At 33.5% G+C, this 18684-nt stretch overlaps 1 protein-coding gene across 3 annotated transcripts in view; it reads left to right on the top strand.

The window, feature by feature from the left end:
• CDH19 (cadherin 19) overlaps positions 1-18684 on the top strand; it is a 105835-nt gene that overhangs the window by 81335 nt on the left and 5816 nt on the right. For 2 of the 3 annotated variants that reach the window (XM_065751933.1, XM_065751934.1), the window contains exons 4-10: positions 4661-4780; positions 5367-5531; positions 6341-6525; positions 7652-7905; positions 10626-10762; positions 14888-15009; positions 17132-17249. In XM_065751933.1, coding sequence (XP_065608005.1) covers positions 4661-4780; positions 5367-5531; positions 6341-6525; positions 7652-7905; positions 10626-10762; positions 14888-15009; positions 17132-17249 — 1101 coding nt within the window. The remainder of the gene's footprint in view (positions 1-4660; positions 4781-5366; positions 5532-6340; positions 6526-7651; positions 7906-10625; positions 10763-14887; positions 15010-17131; positions 17250-18684) is intronic. The other variant, XM_065751935.1, reaches the window with a different exon arrangement.

Here is an 18684-nt window from a genome sequence, read left to right as displayed (position 1 = left end):
TTCCAGGCAAATTTACATTAATTTCTCTACTCTGAGTCTGTTTTACCTTGTGATAGCAAACAGTGAGTGATCTCCTTGTCCTTAGTTCAACCCATGATCTTTCTTTTAATCATATTTACTTCCCTTGTTCCTTTGAGATCAGGGAGTGAGAGAGGAGCTGTATTCAGCAACTACCCAGGTTAAACCAACACAGTGGAAAACTTATGTGCATGTCTGTCATATAAAATCATAGAATCATATAATGGTTTGGGTTGGAAGGGACCTTTAAGACAATTTTGTTCCAATCTCCTTGCTATAGGCAGTGATCACCTCCCTCTACATCAGGTTGCTCACAGTCCTATCCAGCCTTGTCTTGAGTGCTTCCAGGGAGGGAGTACCCAAAGCCTCACTGGGCAACCTGTTGGAAAGTCTCACTACCCACAAAGAATTTCTTCCTACTATCTAGTATAAATATACCCTCTTCTAGTTTAAAGCCATTTCCGTTTGTCATTACTACATGCCCTTCTAAAATACTCCTGCCCAGGGAAAGGATGCTATAAGTTCTCCTTGGAGCCTTTTCTTTCCCATGCTGAAGAGCCCCAGCTCTCTCAGCCTGTCCTCACAGGGGAAGTGCTCCAGCCTTCTGAACATCTTCATGGCCTTCCACTGGACCTGCTCCAGCAGTTCAGTGCCCTTGCTTTGGGGGTTGCAAAACTGGACCCAGGACTCCAGGTGGGGTGTGTCTCACCAGAGCACAGAGTATAAGTGGAGTGACATATACTGATATTACATCTTCCAACAGCAGTTGGATCCAATACGAGGAACTGTTGAGGCACACCTCTTTGAGATCACTTTCCCTGTTTCTACAAGGGCAGTTGTACTTCTGAGATGAAAGCTCTTTTGGTGTGTATCCTAAGGCATTAATCCTTAGAAGGAAATGTCTAACCTCTAAAAAGATGGAAATAATAACCAACCAAATTTGCAACATCAATAACACAGTGACTTGTTATATCACTGCTTTTCTTCCTGTAAAATGCAACCTTCTGCATAGTAAGCACATAGACTGTAAAGAGTTTAAATTACATAGTACTATAGTCTTGATTTTGCACTGTTTCAGAGATCTTCAGCAGCTGTTCAGCTCAATGGCACTTGACCTGGAATCTCCTAACGATTCGGTTAAAGAAAACTTGGACAATAGTTGAAAAACAGTCCATAGTTACTAAGTATTTTGTCTAGAAGTAAGAAAGCAATGAAAAAATATTTCACAGCTGATTGTGTATTACTTGCTAAAGAGAATCACACCAAAAACAGGCACTGATCATTTTACCTAAAGTTAGGTACAAATGTCAGTACATATACTCAAGTGGCAACAAATTAGAATACATTTTACTTCAACACTATATTTCATTAGGATTTTATATGCAAGTGTCACAGTAAATGAACAGTGTGTCAGCAAATGGACTCCCGTCTAAGAATATAGATCTGCAGTTTTCCCTCAGGCATTTGGCACAGTTTTATAATATGTGTCTCCCATATAGCTGTTAAGCAGTTATAAATGCAGTATATCTGCTGGAATGGTTGAGTCAGATGTTTAATGTTTTTGTAGATTTCAAGCTCTAGTTAGAAAAAATGAGTAACTATTGTGTACCTGTCCATCACAGAGGGGTTGGAACTGGATGATTTAAAGGTCTCTTCTAACCCGAATCAATCTATGATTCTATATGATTGCTCTCTAATTTGTCTAATAGGCTGTAATGCATTAGTGGCACAATTATGTTTTCCCCAAAAGGAGTAATATCAAAAATGCAGGAATACAAAGAAAAATCTTCTACAGCAGTTGGAAAAATGTTGCTTGACTCAGATAGAACCTTATGAAATGCACAGAATGTGGAAATATATTTACTATATAGGTTAAGACATTTATGTGTACATACAATACATATTTGGGGCTAAACTTTACACCAGAGTTATACACAAACATTCAGAAAATGCATATTTGAAAACTCCCAAGTATATTTAGTTAATGTCTCTGGCATCATATACATTTTTACTATATTTAGTAAGATTCTCATTTATATAATTTCATAGCTGGAATGTCTTAGTTTTTGTTTGTTTGTTTGTTTAGGTAAAAAAAAGATTTTTAACAAATAAATTATTTATTTTGATTAATTATTTTTCTCCCAATCACGTACTTACTAAGTGGCTGAACAACTTTCTGTTCAGGGTTATTGGGACATAATATTACTTCTTTAATTTTTGTCACTCATACAAAAATGTCTACATAAAAACATAGCTCCTTTCAGCAAATGGTTTTGTTTGATGTGAGTTAATTGCACAGATACATACAGGCTTCATGATAATTCTGAAATCTTCTGAAGTTTTATAAACTGATAATGAAGTCTTTGTCCACAAATAAGGTGAGAAATCGTAACCCCTCATTTATAAGGTCTCCTGTCACCCCAGGTTTACAATAATTCCCCCCTAATAAAAGAGGCCTATCTTCTTCCTTCCCTTCAAGTCTCTTCTCTCTTTACTAGACAGTCCTTGCCTGCTTCACCTTTCCATTATGCTCCTGCTCCCTGAGCCCACCTGTGGATATCCCATACTTCTGACTTCTGTATTATTATCAAATAGCTAATAGGCAAGCAAAAAAGTAGTTTGGGGCTTACAGAAGCAGAAAAAGCCATTATAGTTTCAATATTTCTTTATAATAGGGAAGTAAATCTATCTTTAAATGAGTGAGATACCAAAAGCTGTAGTGATAACCTTGCAGTCTTGCATTTTTCGTTTGTTTGTTTTTTGCCCGATCTTATTTATAATTTCTTCAACATGGTGCTGTAAACAAATACATTTTTAATTTAGTTTTTTTGTTCTTAGGTTTCTTTATCAGAAAACTGCACTTATAGGCTGTACAACAGACTGTACCTATTATATTATCCACAGTGCTTTATTCCTTCCTCACAATTCATTTCTTTCAAAACATCTGCATTATTTTCATGCTAACATGTTCTAAAAGTTGAATTTCTGGTATTGGTTAGAACAGCTTTCCAGAAAATGTTTCTGTTCTGAATTGAACATCCATGTAGCTGAGGGCTTCTATTTACTTATCTGTTGATCTCGTTGAAAAATACTGCTATTTCTGAAATTGTAATATTTCTCCATAGCAATAGGGAGTGATATACACATATGTGACACACAGCTAATACATGCATGTCAGAAGGTTTGTGTTATAGTTTTGATTTGAAGGATATATTGCTCCAAAAGTTGGTGATAATGAATAACCTCTTAGCATATCTCCACTCTGAGGGAGGATAACATGCATTATAGAGCCAGTTGAAGTGATGCTGACTAAACTAAGAGTAATGGAAAGGATGAATACTTTTGAAAATAATAAAAATATTTCATTTGCCAAGTTCAGAATACTCTTGTATGTGAAAATCTTCAATTCTTCGAAAAATGAGCTATTGAAGTAAGTTCAGAATTGAATACATATCTTTACTGGTAAAAAATATTTGAATTTGCTGTGAAAAGTACTTCATACATAATTCCATTATTTCTTCTTTTCTCCTCTAGCATAACTAGCATGTGAATGACTGCCAGAAAGTTTTTAGAAAGTAGCTTGATTTCCTTTTTTCCTCACAAGAATATTTTTCTGAGAGTGGCAAGGAGCTGGAACAGGTTGCCCAGAGGTATACTAAGTGCCCCATTCAAGAAGATCTTTAAGGCCAGGTTGGATGGACCCCTGGTCCATCTGATCTACTACTTGATCGAGTGGCTGGTTGTCATACCTGTGGCAGTGGGGCTGGAACTTGGGGATCCTCGAGGTCCCTTCCAACTCAAGCCATTCTATGACTCAGTGATTATAAGAGATATTTGAGTTCTTGTGTAGAAGTTAGGTGATGAAAAAAAGAGACAGAAATGAAGGTTGCCTAAGGTGACTGTACAATAAATGTTTGCTTTTGAAGAGTAATTAATTACCAATGACACCATGAGTTTGTCGTCATTCTTGTGTGTAAGATATAGTCATCTTTCAGGCAAAGATGAAGTCTTTGCAAATTGATTCTGCTGTGCCTTTTACGCTGGACTAAGGTCATTAAAGATTCAAAGATATAAAACATTATCAGAGACTTATTATAATTATTGTCTTCTTCACTTGCTAATTAATTTCTTTCAGTCACGTAGTATGCTTTATTATTCCTATAAAAAACTTCTATAAAGTTCTAGGAAAATAAAACCCAAGAGAGGACAAGAAAATTTCTCTACTTCATTTACATACGAGAAATAAGGGAAAAAAGGCCTAAAATATCTAAAATTTTAAGCAATATAAAGTTAGTGTTGAAAAGCTGTATGTTATTTTTATTTAAATTGAAAGTCTAAATGAAGTCAAAAATAGTTGGAAAATAAATGTTTACCTTTTTGATGATGGATTTTAGAAGGCATTATGTACACTTTTATATTGTCAGGTGGGATTGATAATAAAACTGATGTGTAAAATGTCATTAAAGAATGTGCACTTTCTAATTATGAAATAATCTATACAAGATGAAAAATACTGAAGAATAAATGAGGGCAAGAGGCAAGTAGTTTAAAAATAACCCTGTAGACCATTACAGTGGTGTTCAATAAGTAATTTGTGTGTTTTTTTAGAAATTGAATAATCTATTCTCTTTTTTTCTTTGAGGTACTTCTGTTACACAGGTAACAGCTACAGATGGTGATGATCCTTCCTATGGGAATAATGCCCGCCTGCTTTACAGTCTTGTTCAGGGTCAACCTTATTTCTCTGTGGAGCCAAAGACAGGTACTAGAGAATGATCTTGTCACCTCAAAAAATCATAAGCTAACATAAAATGGATGAAGGCAAGTATTTCATTCTTCATTTCAGCAAAAATAGCATCTGATCTGACCCCATTTTTATATTTTGCATAATTCCTACACTTAAAAAAAACTCTTCCTCATAGGAAGTTGACATTATTTAAATCTCTTTAGAAAATCAGCAATTTAGTTAGGAAATTATCATGCTTAAGAAAAGATCTGGATTCTGAATACCTCATCTGACAAGAGGGCCCAGGAAAACTTCTGGGTTAACAGCTCCAAGATTAACTATGTGACTATTTCTACCTCTATGTTGGAGAAATCACATGTATTTCTCGGAAATAAAAATGCTTACATATGACATAGGAAATATAGGGTGTGTTCTGCTCCCTAGAATTCTAAGCATGAATCTTTGTAACAGAGTTTAGAAGTTGCCATAAGTATAGCCTAGAATGTATGTAAGTCAGAACTGTGTCCATAAACACATTTTAAACCCCTATATTATGGACAGATATTGGGAAAAACACGAGTATTGTATGTCAGGGACCTAAAAATATATTTTTCATTTTCAGGAGTCATCAGAATGGCTTCTCAAATGGACAGAGAAACAAAAGATCAGTATTTGGTTGTCATCCAAGCCAAAGACATGGTTGGACAACCAGGAGCATTTTCAGCAACGACCACTGTTACCATCAACCTCTCTGATGTCAATGACAATCCACCTAAATTTGAGCAGAGTGAGTAGAGGCTACTTTACAGTAGTTGAAGGCATAGGGAAATACAGATCTACAATAGCTCCATTAAGTTCAATTGCAGATGTTTTCTAAACAAACAAACAAACCAAAATGAAAAAAGCAACCACACAAAAAAACATGGAACAAAAATATAATCGAACATCAAAGATAAAAAAGAAACAGAAGACCAACCACTATCAAAAGACTTCAGGCTTGCTTTTCTTTTTTGCATGAAGCTTTGATGGCACATTACTTACTAAACTGTTTTCAATATATTTTGCAATACCTATACTTAATATCTCAGCAGTAGGATTCCTAGTACCATTTTCATGCACCTTCCTTCTCTACTCTCTTCATTTTAAATATATATATATCTATAATATATTATTATGTATATATTTATAGTATTTACCATAATTATATATATATATATAATTATGGCAAATACTGTAATCATATTGACAAATGAGGTGAATGTCTGTCCAGGCAGTTTCTTGAAGACACTGGAAAATGGGCAAGCAGGAGAAATGAATAAAGTGTGGTTGGGAAATGCTGCCCTCCTCTGTTCTTCACCCTGCTATAGCTGATTCTTCTTAGCCTTTTATTTATAACTGAAGTGGAACTCAGAGAGACTTATAGGAGGAACAGTTGTCTTACCCTGCCCCTGCAGCTCATCCATCGTTGGATTAGGTACACTGCTCTAGTAAAAGCTGGGGGCTTTCCCCAGTTTTCTAAGAGCCCCAGGCCACCATAGCCTCAGAAGCTATTAACTATGATGGATCACTTACCTGCATCAGTATTTGTTTCTTTAGGACTCTACTATATGAATGTCTCCGAGGAAGCCCCTGTGGGCACTACTGTAGGCAGACTCCTGGCAGAAGACAGCGACACAGGGGACAATGCAGCCATGAACTATTTCATTGAAGAAGATAGTTCAAATGTTTTTGACATCATTACTAACAATGAAACTCAGGAAGGAATTATCTTACTGAAGAAGGTGAGACTTCAGAAACAATCTGAAAAATAGCTAAATATGGGGAAAATCTTCCTCAAACAAGTATATTTTATAAAATGACTATTCATTTGTATTCTACTACTTTTTGTTGTTGTTAATTTTTTGTTCTTTTTTCTTTTTTCTTCAGGCTATGTGTTTTCATTTTTGTCTCACTCATATAACCATTAAATAAAATATTGGCAATCAGAATATCTTAGTATTATTCTTTGCAGTGCAACACATTGTCCTGCATTGTGGCAGTATATTCAATCTCTTCTTTACATCATCTATAAAAACTTCATTATTAAAATGTATGCAATATTTTCCATCACTTCCTTTTAAATTTAAATGAAGAAAGAATTTATAACACGAATGTAGACAGTGGATTTTGATTGCAATTGCATAGGTTTATAAAGGCTCTAAATACACGATTATGATACTAATTTATGGATTAAGATACTTCACAAGCTTTCATACTATGTGATATATTTTTAAGAAGAAGCATTCCAGGCCACCTAACAGTTCATCTGAAGTCTCTAGTGAAATTCAGGAGCCTGAAGAACTGAAGGTTTTAACATTTTTTGTTGTTTCTGCTGTTTTTTTTTGTAATCTGAGTTCATTAAAATTCTGGAAAATTTTTCCTTTTTTTTCAGAGAGTTTTGTTGTTATTCATTTTTTTGCTATGTGTTTATTACATTCTTTCCATTGTGTTCTAATTATTTTTATTTTAGACAATAAATTCTAACAAGTTCAGCTTAGTTCCTGAAGACTGACTGTTTTCCATTATTTATGATATACACAAAATAGTGCTCAATGAATTTACATACGCATGAGAAGTCCAATTACAAACAGATGTTTTTCTTATCTATAGAAAGACTTATTTTACAATTTTATTAAATGACAATGTTAAAACTTGCCTACATGTGAATGAAACAACAGCATTATACTGTTTAACTATTAAAGTGTTTTTAAATTTAAAAAAGAAATCTTAGAAGTACGTACTGTTAAAACACTCCACGAAAAAAGGGGAAGCATTATTTTGCATTTCATCTCACACCACTTGTGAATTTGTATTTTAATTCATATGTGAAAAAAGAAATATTCTTCATCTCATTTTCTTTCTTAACAGAGAGTGGATTATGAGAGCAAGAGGAAACACATTTTTAGAGTAAAAGTTGTAAACAGGTACATTGATGATCGTTTCTTAGAAGAAGGACCATTTGAAGACAAAACTATTGTACAAGTCAGTGTGATAAATGCTGATGAACCTCCAGTTTTTACCTTGGAGAGCTATGTGATGGAGATTGCTGAAGGAGTTTTAAGTGGCTCATTGGTAGGAATTGTATCTGCTAGAGATGTGGACAAAGACAACAGCCCAGTCAGGTACCTACCTCAAAATCTAAATGATTCAAAAATAGTATTTCCCAATGTTAATTGTGTTCCTTACTTTGGCTCATGATTACAGTTCATCATGCTTTCATTGTGATAACCAAGATTATTCTAGGTTAAATCCTGATCCCTATCCAAAATATAAATGAAATAGCTTCATGCAGATTTAGGAGCATTTTGAGATAGGTCAGTAGATTAAATAGCGGCCTGGAAGAGGATGTGCATAACAGAAGTGCCAAGGTACCTCAGACAAACCTGTAAGTGCACGGAAAAGTTCCAGACTGTTTTCCAAAATTCTGGAGATGTGTAGAGATGGTTTTACTGCTTGGAGGAAGAAACAGAACAGCTCCACTGGCATCTTCTCAGCTCAACGTGATCAAAATTTACCAATTCCCTACATCTGCTTCAATAACCACAGAGAGATATTATATAAAAAGGAATCCCCCAGGCTTTTAATTTTACAAATTAATTATGGTGTATCTTAAGGAAGAAAACAGGTAATTAATCTTTAAAATTGGGTTTATAATTAAAAATTGCTTCTTGAGTTACTTGACATTACTCTACTCAGCAGTTTAAAGAAGTTAGGATAAAGGGACAAATGAATGACATACAAAGTAATTTATGGCATTTAGATTAACTTGTTAGGTTCCTAATAGCAAAATCAAATACACACACACACACACATACATATATATATATGTATATATTCAGAAATATTGTAAGTGAAAACCCATTTGCCATGTTTTCCTATTAATTTACTACTATTTAGTAAACTAGTTCGAAGTTATATTAAATAAGAATAATTTAAAAAGTACTTTTGTTCAAAGAAATTGAGCATGGTTTGTTTAGATGATACTGCAGCATCTGCAATAAAATATGTAAACACTGTGCAACTGTTGAATGTGAAATATTTTGATGGATGTGCCTGAATAGCCTCAGTACAGTAAAGCATACATTGTATTCCTGAATTACTTTAAAATACAGCACACCACTCTTCACATATAGGCATAAATCTGATTTTGAAATCCTGGGGGTTAGGGTATCTGATTTTGATATCGTAAGTTATGACAGGAATATAGGAAACTAGCTATATTGTATTAGGACACCGGTTTTTAAGTAAATAAAGTGACGGTATGCAACAAAAAATGCAGTAGAAGTAGTACAGTTGTAAAAAATAACTAAAATTATCCATCCTACATTGATTTTTTGACAATTGTTGATGATGAATCAGATTAACATCAACAACAAAACAAAAATAGACAACAACATGAAAAACAAGTGTCAGAAATCTTCCAACAAACTCTGGGTACAGAGGATGAGGAATACTCATGTAATTTGTATATCTCCAAAAGAAATAATATTGAATTATAAACTATTGAAATTGAAGTTTCCAAATAGTAAGGCTTTGGCTCAAACAAAAAATACTATCATTGGCTTTGTGATGAGATTTCTTAATTTATTCTCTTAGAAATATAATAAAAATTAATAAATAAAAAAAGATCAGTCAAAATGCTGACACATAATCAGAGCTACAGTCGTAAGTGCCAATAAGTGATAAAAGAGGGAATACTTAGACTGGATATAGGGAAGATATATATATTTTTTTAAATAAGGGTGGTGAAGCACTGGTATAAGTTTACCAGAGAGGTGGTGGAAGCCCTGTTCCTGGAGATCTTCAAGTTTAGGCTGGTTGGGGCTCTGAACAACCTGATCTAGGTTTTGATGAAAAACCTATTCTAGGTTTTCTTATCTAGCTGAAAGTGTCCCTGTTCATTGTAGAGAAGTTAGACTAGGTCTTTAAGAATCCCTTCCAATTCAAATAAATCTATGATTCTACAATAAAAAGACTTTATCGAGCAGAAATAAAAGTGCAAAAAAAGACGGAACAATTAAACTTGTGAATTCCAAACAGAAATTTTAAGAACTTTCCTATCTTTCAGATTTTTCTTCTCTGAAATTGGCTACTAGGATTTTTGACACATTTTTTTGACTTTTTTCAATGTCACAAATAATATTTACAAATATTCTTCCCATTTGAACCAATACTTCTGGTCTCTTTTTTCAGTCCATCTCTGGCCTGTGACCAGTGGTTAGACTTTAACAATTTGAATGGTATGTATGTTTGTGTGTGCATGTGTATGTCTGCATATAGAAGCATCCTCTGTAGGATTTTAAGTGACAACTCAGGAGCAGTGGACTGATTTGCATTCATCTTCTACTTTAGAATTTTGTACCCTGCCTAGGTGACACCTCATTATAGATAGTTGTCTTTCTTTCTTTATAATGCCCATTCCTTCAGCATCAGAGCATGTCAACAATGATAAAATAGATTTACCATTATACATCCGCTTAACTGTTAGCGTTATTCATTTCACGAGTGGCACTTTTGCTGTTTCTTTTCAGCAAAGTCATTCACCTGCTGTGAGCCTGAAGAATGAATAATACAATTCAGATTCAGTTCACATTAATATAGATCTGAGATATATTTAGTTTTATAAAAAGAAGAGCTTTGATCTTGACGTCTTTGATTTTTAAATTTTTATAAGTGTACATTTTTCATTATTTCTAAGTTGTTGCAGCACACATTTATATGTATATATGCACAGTTCTGTTTTTCTCATCTGACAATAGCTTTACATGTCCCTGTTTCTGATGGAGCTTTTCAGTATTAGGGAATCTTTTTTCTTTTTTTTTTCCTTTTCTTTTTTATGCAGGTATTCTATTGTCCAAGGCATGCATTTAAAGAGATTGTTCAGCATCAATGAACACAATGGAACAATCATTACAACTGAACCTCTGGACCGAGAGAAAGCTTCTTGGCACAACATAACTGTTACAGCCACAGAAACTAGTGAGTAAGAAAACTGAAGAACACTGTGTTTTGTATATTGCAAATTGTAATTATCCTCTGAATATGCCTTCTTTTAAATAAAAAATATATGCTTCCTTGTCTTTGTATTACTATTGCTTGCTACATGAAGAAGCATTATTAAAATGATTAGTTAAATAAGAGTAGAATATATTTCAGCTCTAAGGCCCTCTGCTCTTTCATAAAAGATGACCTTATTAAACACATGTATATATATATAAAAGAAATTATAATAGGATTGAAAGTGTAATGCTTTCAAGTTATACTGAAGCATATGAATTGCTCCTATAGTGAAAGAACTTATGTTAAATTAGACCCTGATTAATTTCACACCAGATTTTTGACTAGCATGAAATTAGCCAGGGTCTAATTTAACACCAATCAGAAACCCATGGCTGAAATTAATTCTGAATGTAAGGCCTAAATCAGTTAGACTTCTCTTCGGAGCCAATTTAATCTCTGAAATATCCTTTATATAGATTTCACCTGTCGGTTTGTTTGAAAGTCAAAAGCAAATTGCCTGTGTTTGTACTTCTGGTTATCTGCTTGCTCTAACTCTGAGACAATGCTCCAGCAAATTAAGAACTACTGACTTACAAAGTGGTTTAATGGGATTATTGGGATAGTATTTAATAACTTTTCACATTTACCGTTGAGAAGAAACATACAAAATTGGAGGATGATCAGACGAAGAAGGATGATTAGACAAATTGTCTAAATACTGTTTATTCTTGAATCTTGGTAAAATGTTATTTATTGGTAAATCTACTTTAAAAATATATTCATCTGTTGCACTCCTCCCCAAAAGAAGCATCTCCAGTATGTATGTCAAAATAGTACTGCTAGAAGTTCAGTGCAGCAGAGCTGGTATCAATTTTCACTCAAGTCCTTATTTTGTATTTGGGAATGTATAGTACTATCTTTCTTTTCAGATTCTCTGGGACTTTTAAAACATAAATATATCTCATTTTTCATGTTGCTGGGCAGCTAGCAGGTGATGTTTAAACTGATCTCTGACATATTTTTGTAATGTCTTGAATAGCGCTATGGAAACACAGCAGGATGACTTTGGTCTGGATTTTTCTGTTTAGCTAAACAATAAAAAAGAAAAGAATCAAATGTTACAAATGAATAAGTCTCTCCTGCAGTAGGAAAAAGTGGGTCTTTCATTGCAATGAAAGTTATTGTAAAGAAATGGAACCCTCATTATTTTCATACACTTATTCTTTATTTCTTTAATGATGATAAGGTCACTGTCTATAAAACTATATTCAGAAGCACTGAAGTTAGGTCACCTTGGTATGGTCATATCTGAAATGATTTATATTGTGAACTAGTATCATTTTATTCCTTGAAGTATAGTCATAAAATACACTGTGTGCATGAGACATTTTGTGGATGACATTGTATTTCCACTGAAGGCAAATCAAAATGACATTAGACTTCATCTGCATTAGATATTAATTGCAGTTGAGATACATCTCATAACTTCATTGCAGAAGTAACATCTCAAGAGGTCTATTGATGTCCTGGCATTTGAACAGGACCCAAACCTTTTGCCTCTGTTGTAACAAGGATCAGAGATTATTGAGAGGAGTTTGCCTTCTATTGCAAGACTTGCGTCTTCATCATCCTATTCTCACATTGTTGGGATAGAATATTTTAAAGATACCCAGAAGCAGACCTAATTCACTGGACTTTAAACACAAGCAGAAGAAATCTGCAATGTATTGATTCATATTCTACATTATGCTAAAATATGGTTCCAGATCAAAAGAAATCAATCAAAATTTGATCAGCTTTTACTTGTTTTTACCCAGCTTTCACTGGATACAAGGCCAAAGCATAAATAGAAAATTCTAGCCATTCATGAGAGCAAAAAAATCCTTAAGCAATCAGATTTACTTGACAATGATTTATTAACTCGTATGATTAAATATTTTTTTTAATTTGGAATAGTAATATTTCTCTCAACTTCTTCTCAGCTGAACTAGAACTGAATGACAGATGTTCCCAGTGATAGCAATTGACTTGAGCTTACTTTGATCCTCATTTATCTGTATCTCTAGTGATAAAGCTAACTATTAGATTTATGTAAACTTACCATAAAGAGACAAGTGAAGAGACTTCTGCAGATGTTCATTTACAGTGTGTTTCAAAACTACTGCATGACTGAAGAATGTGCAGCTCTTTGAGGGTCTCACTCTTGAAGCATATAATGAATTTTCACTCCACTTTGTCCGTATATACTTTTGTTGATAGATTTACATTTTAGATTTGTTATTTTTTCTTTTGTTTTTCCTTTTTCTTTTTAATATGTTTGCATATTATAAAGTAGGAACTAAATAAACCTGCTTTAGCATTATTATTAATATTATTATTAATTAATCCAAGTTTCCTTTTACTGGCTGATACCAATCCCAAACTTTTTTAATACCCTACAGATATTGCGTTCTATTTTTTACCTCTACCACTGTCACTGCTTTTTTACTTCTTTTTTCTTTTTTTTTACAGACAGCTCCAAAATAAGTTGGTAAATTATTTTGATTCCCAGTAATTAGACCATGAAATTCATTCTTGACACTGACTCAGACTATTGCATTTGACATTCAGTTCTCACAGACTTTTATTTTCAAGTTGTGATCTCTCTTAGATATTATGACAAAGATCTTTAGGTTAATGTAGGATCTGAGTACAACAATTGTATTCAGATTCTGACAACTATTTTTCTGCATAAAGTATAAAATATAAAATCACTATTGCCCAGTATTGAGCTCCTATGATTTCAGAAGGATTTGAATCACAGAATAGTTTAGGTTGATAGGGACCTGAAAGATCATCTAGTTTCAATACTCTCCTGTGAACAGGGCTGCCACCCACCAGATTAGAATGTTCTGGACTCCATCCAGTCTGTCCTTGAACACCTCCAGGGATTGGGCAGGTGCTGTAAATCAGTTGTCAGTGTAACAGCAAAAAGCTAATGATCTGTTAGGAAGCACATTATATTAAAATAATAATAAATAAAATAAATTTTAAAATATACTAAATTTAAATAAAATAAATTTTAAATACATTAAATTATATTATATTTAACTTCTAGTGCTTTCCCCACTTTCCAAGAAAAACAGACTTCTACCACACTGTTATTTTCCAATGGCAATATGGGGAATTTCTCTCATGTTATTTTAACATACATTGCAAGTAAAATAAAAATCCCAAACAAAATCAAATAAAAAAAACATACAAACAAAACAAACAAAAAATACACACAAACTAATAATAATAATAAAAAACCAAATCTAATGACAAGATAAAAAAGTATATAGGTTAGCTGATGAACGAAAATAGGTGGGAATGACAGCTTCATGCTGCAAGATGCTATGTTTGTTCAAGTATTTGACAACAGGCATCCAATATGGAATCCATGAATTTTGGGAGCAAGCAAGTTAGGAACAGGACAAAGTTTTTGGTCTCTTCTCATGCCAATTTGTATATGTCTGAAGCAACCAAAAATATTCCCTGACTCCTATTAAGAATCACATAATTTTCCTTTAGGTACCAGTCCAGTCACATCTCTTCCTTATACATCTAATTCTGATCTACTTAAAACAGATTCAGTGTATCGTTTCTAAAAGGGAACCAAGCATTGTTTCATTGCCTATTATGTTATCTAATGATTTCACAGGAGGAATAGCAATGTGAACCTGCTGAGCACCTAGCCCTTTTTTTCTCTGTGTTAGTAACTTTTACTTTTGCTGTCATTTCTGCTGGCAAAAGACTCAAAAGTTTCAGCATAAATTCCATAAGATCCAAAAAAATACAAACATTTTCTGCAAGTAATGAAATAATAATACATTTCAAATGCAATATAAGAACCACTCAAACTATACAGTTTCAGTTAAGATAGAAAGGTTTTCTCTTTAATGCCCATTTGACTATTTTAAGAAAATTCCTTCAGGTCTTCTGAAAGAGTTAGAAGCAGTGATACTAACACACATTGTAGAACCATAGAAACACAGAATGGCCTGGGTTGAAAAGGACCTCAAAAATTATCTAGTTATCTAGTGTAACAGTTATTTATACAATTCTGCCTTTTTTAATCATTAGGAAATCCTGAAAAAATTTCAGAAGCAAATGTATATATCCAAGTTCTTGATGTTAATGACCATGCGCCAGAATTCCCCAAACATTATGAGACATTTGTTTGCGAAAATACAGTGTCTGGCCAGGTAAGTGTGAATAAGTTAGCTGTCATTTTTCTCATTATTATGAAATTTTGACTGGAGATATTACCGTTTCCTCTAATATTGATTACTTCAGTACAACAAGCATAGGATGTCTTTTGTCTAATTTTAAAAATCAGTTCTGTTGACATGTGTATAGTGTGAAATATCAATTTCAGAAGACTGGTGTGTGTTTTCCCTTCTTAATTGAAACAAAATAATATGGTTAATTCTAAAAAGTTTCACAATACTTAAAACACAGATTTAATTCATGTTCATGTCACGGATCTAAATTCTAGACCCAGGATTTTCAGCCCAAGCATGACATTGTCTGAAAGAACCAGACTTAGAGGAGAAACAGACCAGATACTTTTTCTTAGAATACTATGGTTAAAAATCATTTTTTTTTCATAGCCTGTCTAATTCAGTATGATAACCTCTAAATCGCAATCCTTGCACCACATTCCTAAGCTTTAAGAATTTCTAGATTAAGCATTCTTATCTGGATTTATTATTATTTTCATTTACTCTTTACTCCCAAGGTGATTGGTGTTATGTGAGAAAACTGTCTTAATTCCCCCATTTACAATTTTAGCTCTTCATTTTTCTTCACGCACTTCCTTTCAACATTTTAATTTTTGTAAGTGATCCAGATCTACTTCAAACTGTACAGTAAGAGTACAACCAGAATCCAAACAAGAAGGATTTTAAAAGCTGGAAAAATGTGCAAAATGACCAATAAATACCTGCAGTCATAAAAACACATACAACTTTTACATCTTGAAAGCATTCTTATGACATAAGAAAGAGTACCTTTGTAGAATCCAAAATGGTTCTGTTCAAATTTTTTTTTTTACATGAGATTGGTGACTTTGACCTTGATTAGTCTGCACTTACATAAGGATTTTCTGTTGCAAAAGTAATTTATTTATATCTATCTACATCCATTTATGTTTCCATGTTAGTAATCATTTTATTTGTTCTCCATGTGGTAATTTTATCTTCTGCAAATGCCAGTTGTGGTTAAAAGTACGAGTCATGTCATTTCCCTTGGTCTTCAGCTAGCTAACTATCAGGTCAAGGTACAGGAATTAAAATGTATGGCACTTCACAATCCTTGTCTTAGAGGCATCATCCTTCAAAGCAGCTGATGGAATCTGCAGTCATTTTATTAAATTCCAGTTTTGTAGTATGCAGCAGAATTGCCAGGTCACAGCCTGAACCACTGGTAGTGGTATCCTATTGTATCCTATTAAAAGGCACTGTCGTTGCTTTCTTTTGCCATAGAGTAGTAATAATAATATGAAAAACAATCAAAAAAACAAATAAAGAGTATACCAAGATAGATTTCTTAAATCATCAGTCTTGCTATGTTAATGCTTGAAATTAAATAACTCAGTACGTATTATATACTTCATATAATATGAATACTATATGATATATGCTTTATCATATCTTCAATACTATATGCTTACTCCCTGGTGACTAATTGTTTACTGTTGCAAGTAAAGGAAAAAAAAACAAAAACCTTTGTTTTTAGCAAAAATGTATTGAATGTATTAAATATGAAGTTGGCATTTATTAACAGAGATAAAATATATTGGACATTATATGTTAATTTTGTTTTTATTTGATTGCGGCGTGTTTGTAAATTAACAATATCAATAATTCAGCACATGAATTTGTAAACATCTCTTACTGCTGCTACAGTATATCGTATGAGTGGTATCAAGGTGTCTGTGGGTTCAAAGGAAATGAATTTTGTATAGAGGAATTCATTGAAGTGTGTGATTCTTCTGTACTTTTATTTCAATGGAAACCACATCTGTCTCTTTTCTTTTGATCCAGTAAATCTTATATTTTCTGAAGGTTTTAATACCCATCTCTCCCAAACTGATAAAAAAAAAAAAACAACAATGTAAAATATTTGTAGAATACCAGTCTTGATTAGACTGCTCGCGTGTGGAAGCTGTATATTTGTGAGCACATAAGACGTACTTAATATGTATTTACAAATCTGATTTCTAGCATTAGCAGTTTAACATTATATCTGATATATCCTTTTACAGTGTTAAAGGAGCAGTAGAAACTTAAATTCTTAAACAATTGTACTTATCTATGTTTCCAGCTAATTCAGAACATCAGTGCAGTGGATAAAGATGATTCAGCAGAAAGTCACCATTTTTACTTCTCGTTGGCTCAGGACAACACAAACAACTCATGTTTTACTGTCAAAGATAATCAAGGTAGAGTCATTAAAAAGTTTCTAATGGAGACGCACACTTCTAATGATCTTCATTTTAGCAATTAAAAAAATATTCAATTAAAATGAAAATGTTATTGTAACTAAACAGCAAAAGATGATTTCATGTCAAGGAAAGTAAAAATCAAGGATGGAAAATATAGTTATTCTTTAAAATTTATATTCTTAATGTAAGAGATGATCTTAACAAGAACAATGGTACAACCCATTACTACTTATCTATGAAACAAGACTGCCAAGAATAAACTGCTGTTAGTACAAATCTGGTACTTCATCACTTCAGCGAGAAGCGAGGAGAAGGCTCTAGGGAGACCTTGTTGCAGCCTTCTAGTGGTTGAGGGGAGCTTATAAATAGGAGATTGACTTTTTACAGTCTGATCATGATAGGACAAGGGAGAAGGTGGTGAGGCACTGGCACAGGCAGCACAGAGAAGTTCTGGATGCCCCATCCCTGGAGATCTTCAAGACCAGGGCATTGATCAAATCTTGATGATTGGATGGGGCCCTGGGCAGCCTGCTTTAGTGGGTGGTAACCCTGCCCACAGCAGGATCTTTAAAGCCCATTCCAAGCTACACCATTCTAGGATTCTATGCTAAATAGGAATGTGATCACTTTTATTATAAGAGTTTAAACTACATTCGTTCATTACTGGTGCCATGAAACATGTGTATCTTAGTGTTCTGCCTAGGTGAATAAATCAATGGAAATAAACTTTGGAAAGTTTAGATTATGTTAAATGGCAAACTGCTTTTCTCAATATCTCCACAGTTAAATTCAGTGTTTTAATATGTTTTTATGTTATATATGTTTTATATGTTATCTCCCACCTTCATTAATGTCTCACTCAGTGCCAGGAGGAAATAACTTCCTATATTAAAATCAAATTCTACAAGTAGACAAAGCCATTCTCATCTTTGCTCATTCTGCTCAAAATCCAAGCAAAGCAATGCACATGACAGTACATCCAGTTCCTTTTCATGGCTACTAGTGAGAAGAAAATTTTTAAACATCTTATGTTCAGTCAACCATCTCTAGAGTTTTACTGCATTTCACATAAGTAGTGAGGTGAACTGGGAGAGGCCTAGGCCTTAGAGAATCAACAGATCTGGAACATTTTATCTCCCTAAACTTTGACTAAGAAACATGAGAAAACTTCACTATGTTGCTTGTATAAATATTTTATAGAGATAATTGCAAAAATGTGTAGGGTTTTTTTGTTTTTCTATCTATAAATCGAGTAGTAATTCATTCACCCTGCCATGACATATTCACACCTGAACTTTTTTCTTTTCTTTCAGTTATACACAGGTTTAGTTAAGGTTTTTGTTTTCCAAGCCAAGTTTCAGATTCAAGTTTGAATGCAGCAGAAGCTGCATAAAGCTGCTTACTGGGCTTTATACAAAACTGATTTCTAAAT

The sequence above is a fragment of the Cyrtonyx montezumae genome, unplaced genomic scaffold (genome assembly GCF_038088225.1).
Source record: "Cyrtonyx montezumae isolate F1298 unplaced genomic scaffold, pur_monq_1.0 scaffold_8, whole genome shotgun sequence".
NCBI classification, from domain to species: domain Eukaryota; kingdom Metazoa; phylum Chordata; class Aves; order Galliformes; family Odontophoridae; genus Cyrtonyx; species Cyrtonyx montezumae.
Note: the sequence above shows the minus strand (reverse complement) of the source record. Positions and strands in the feature narration are given on the sequence as shown.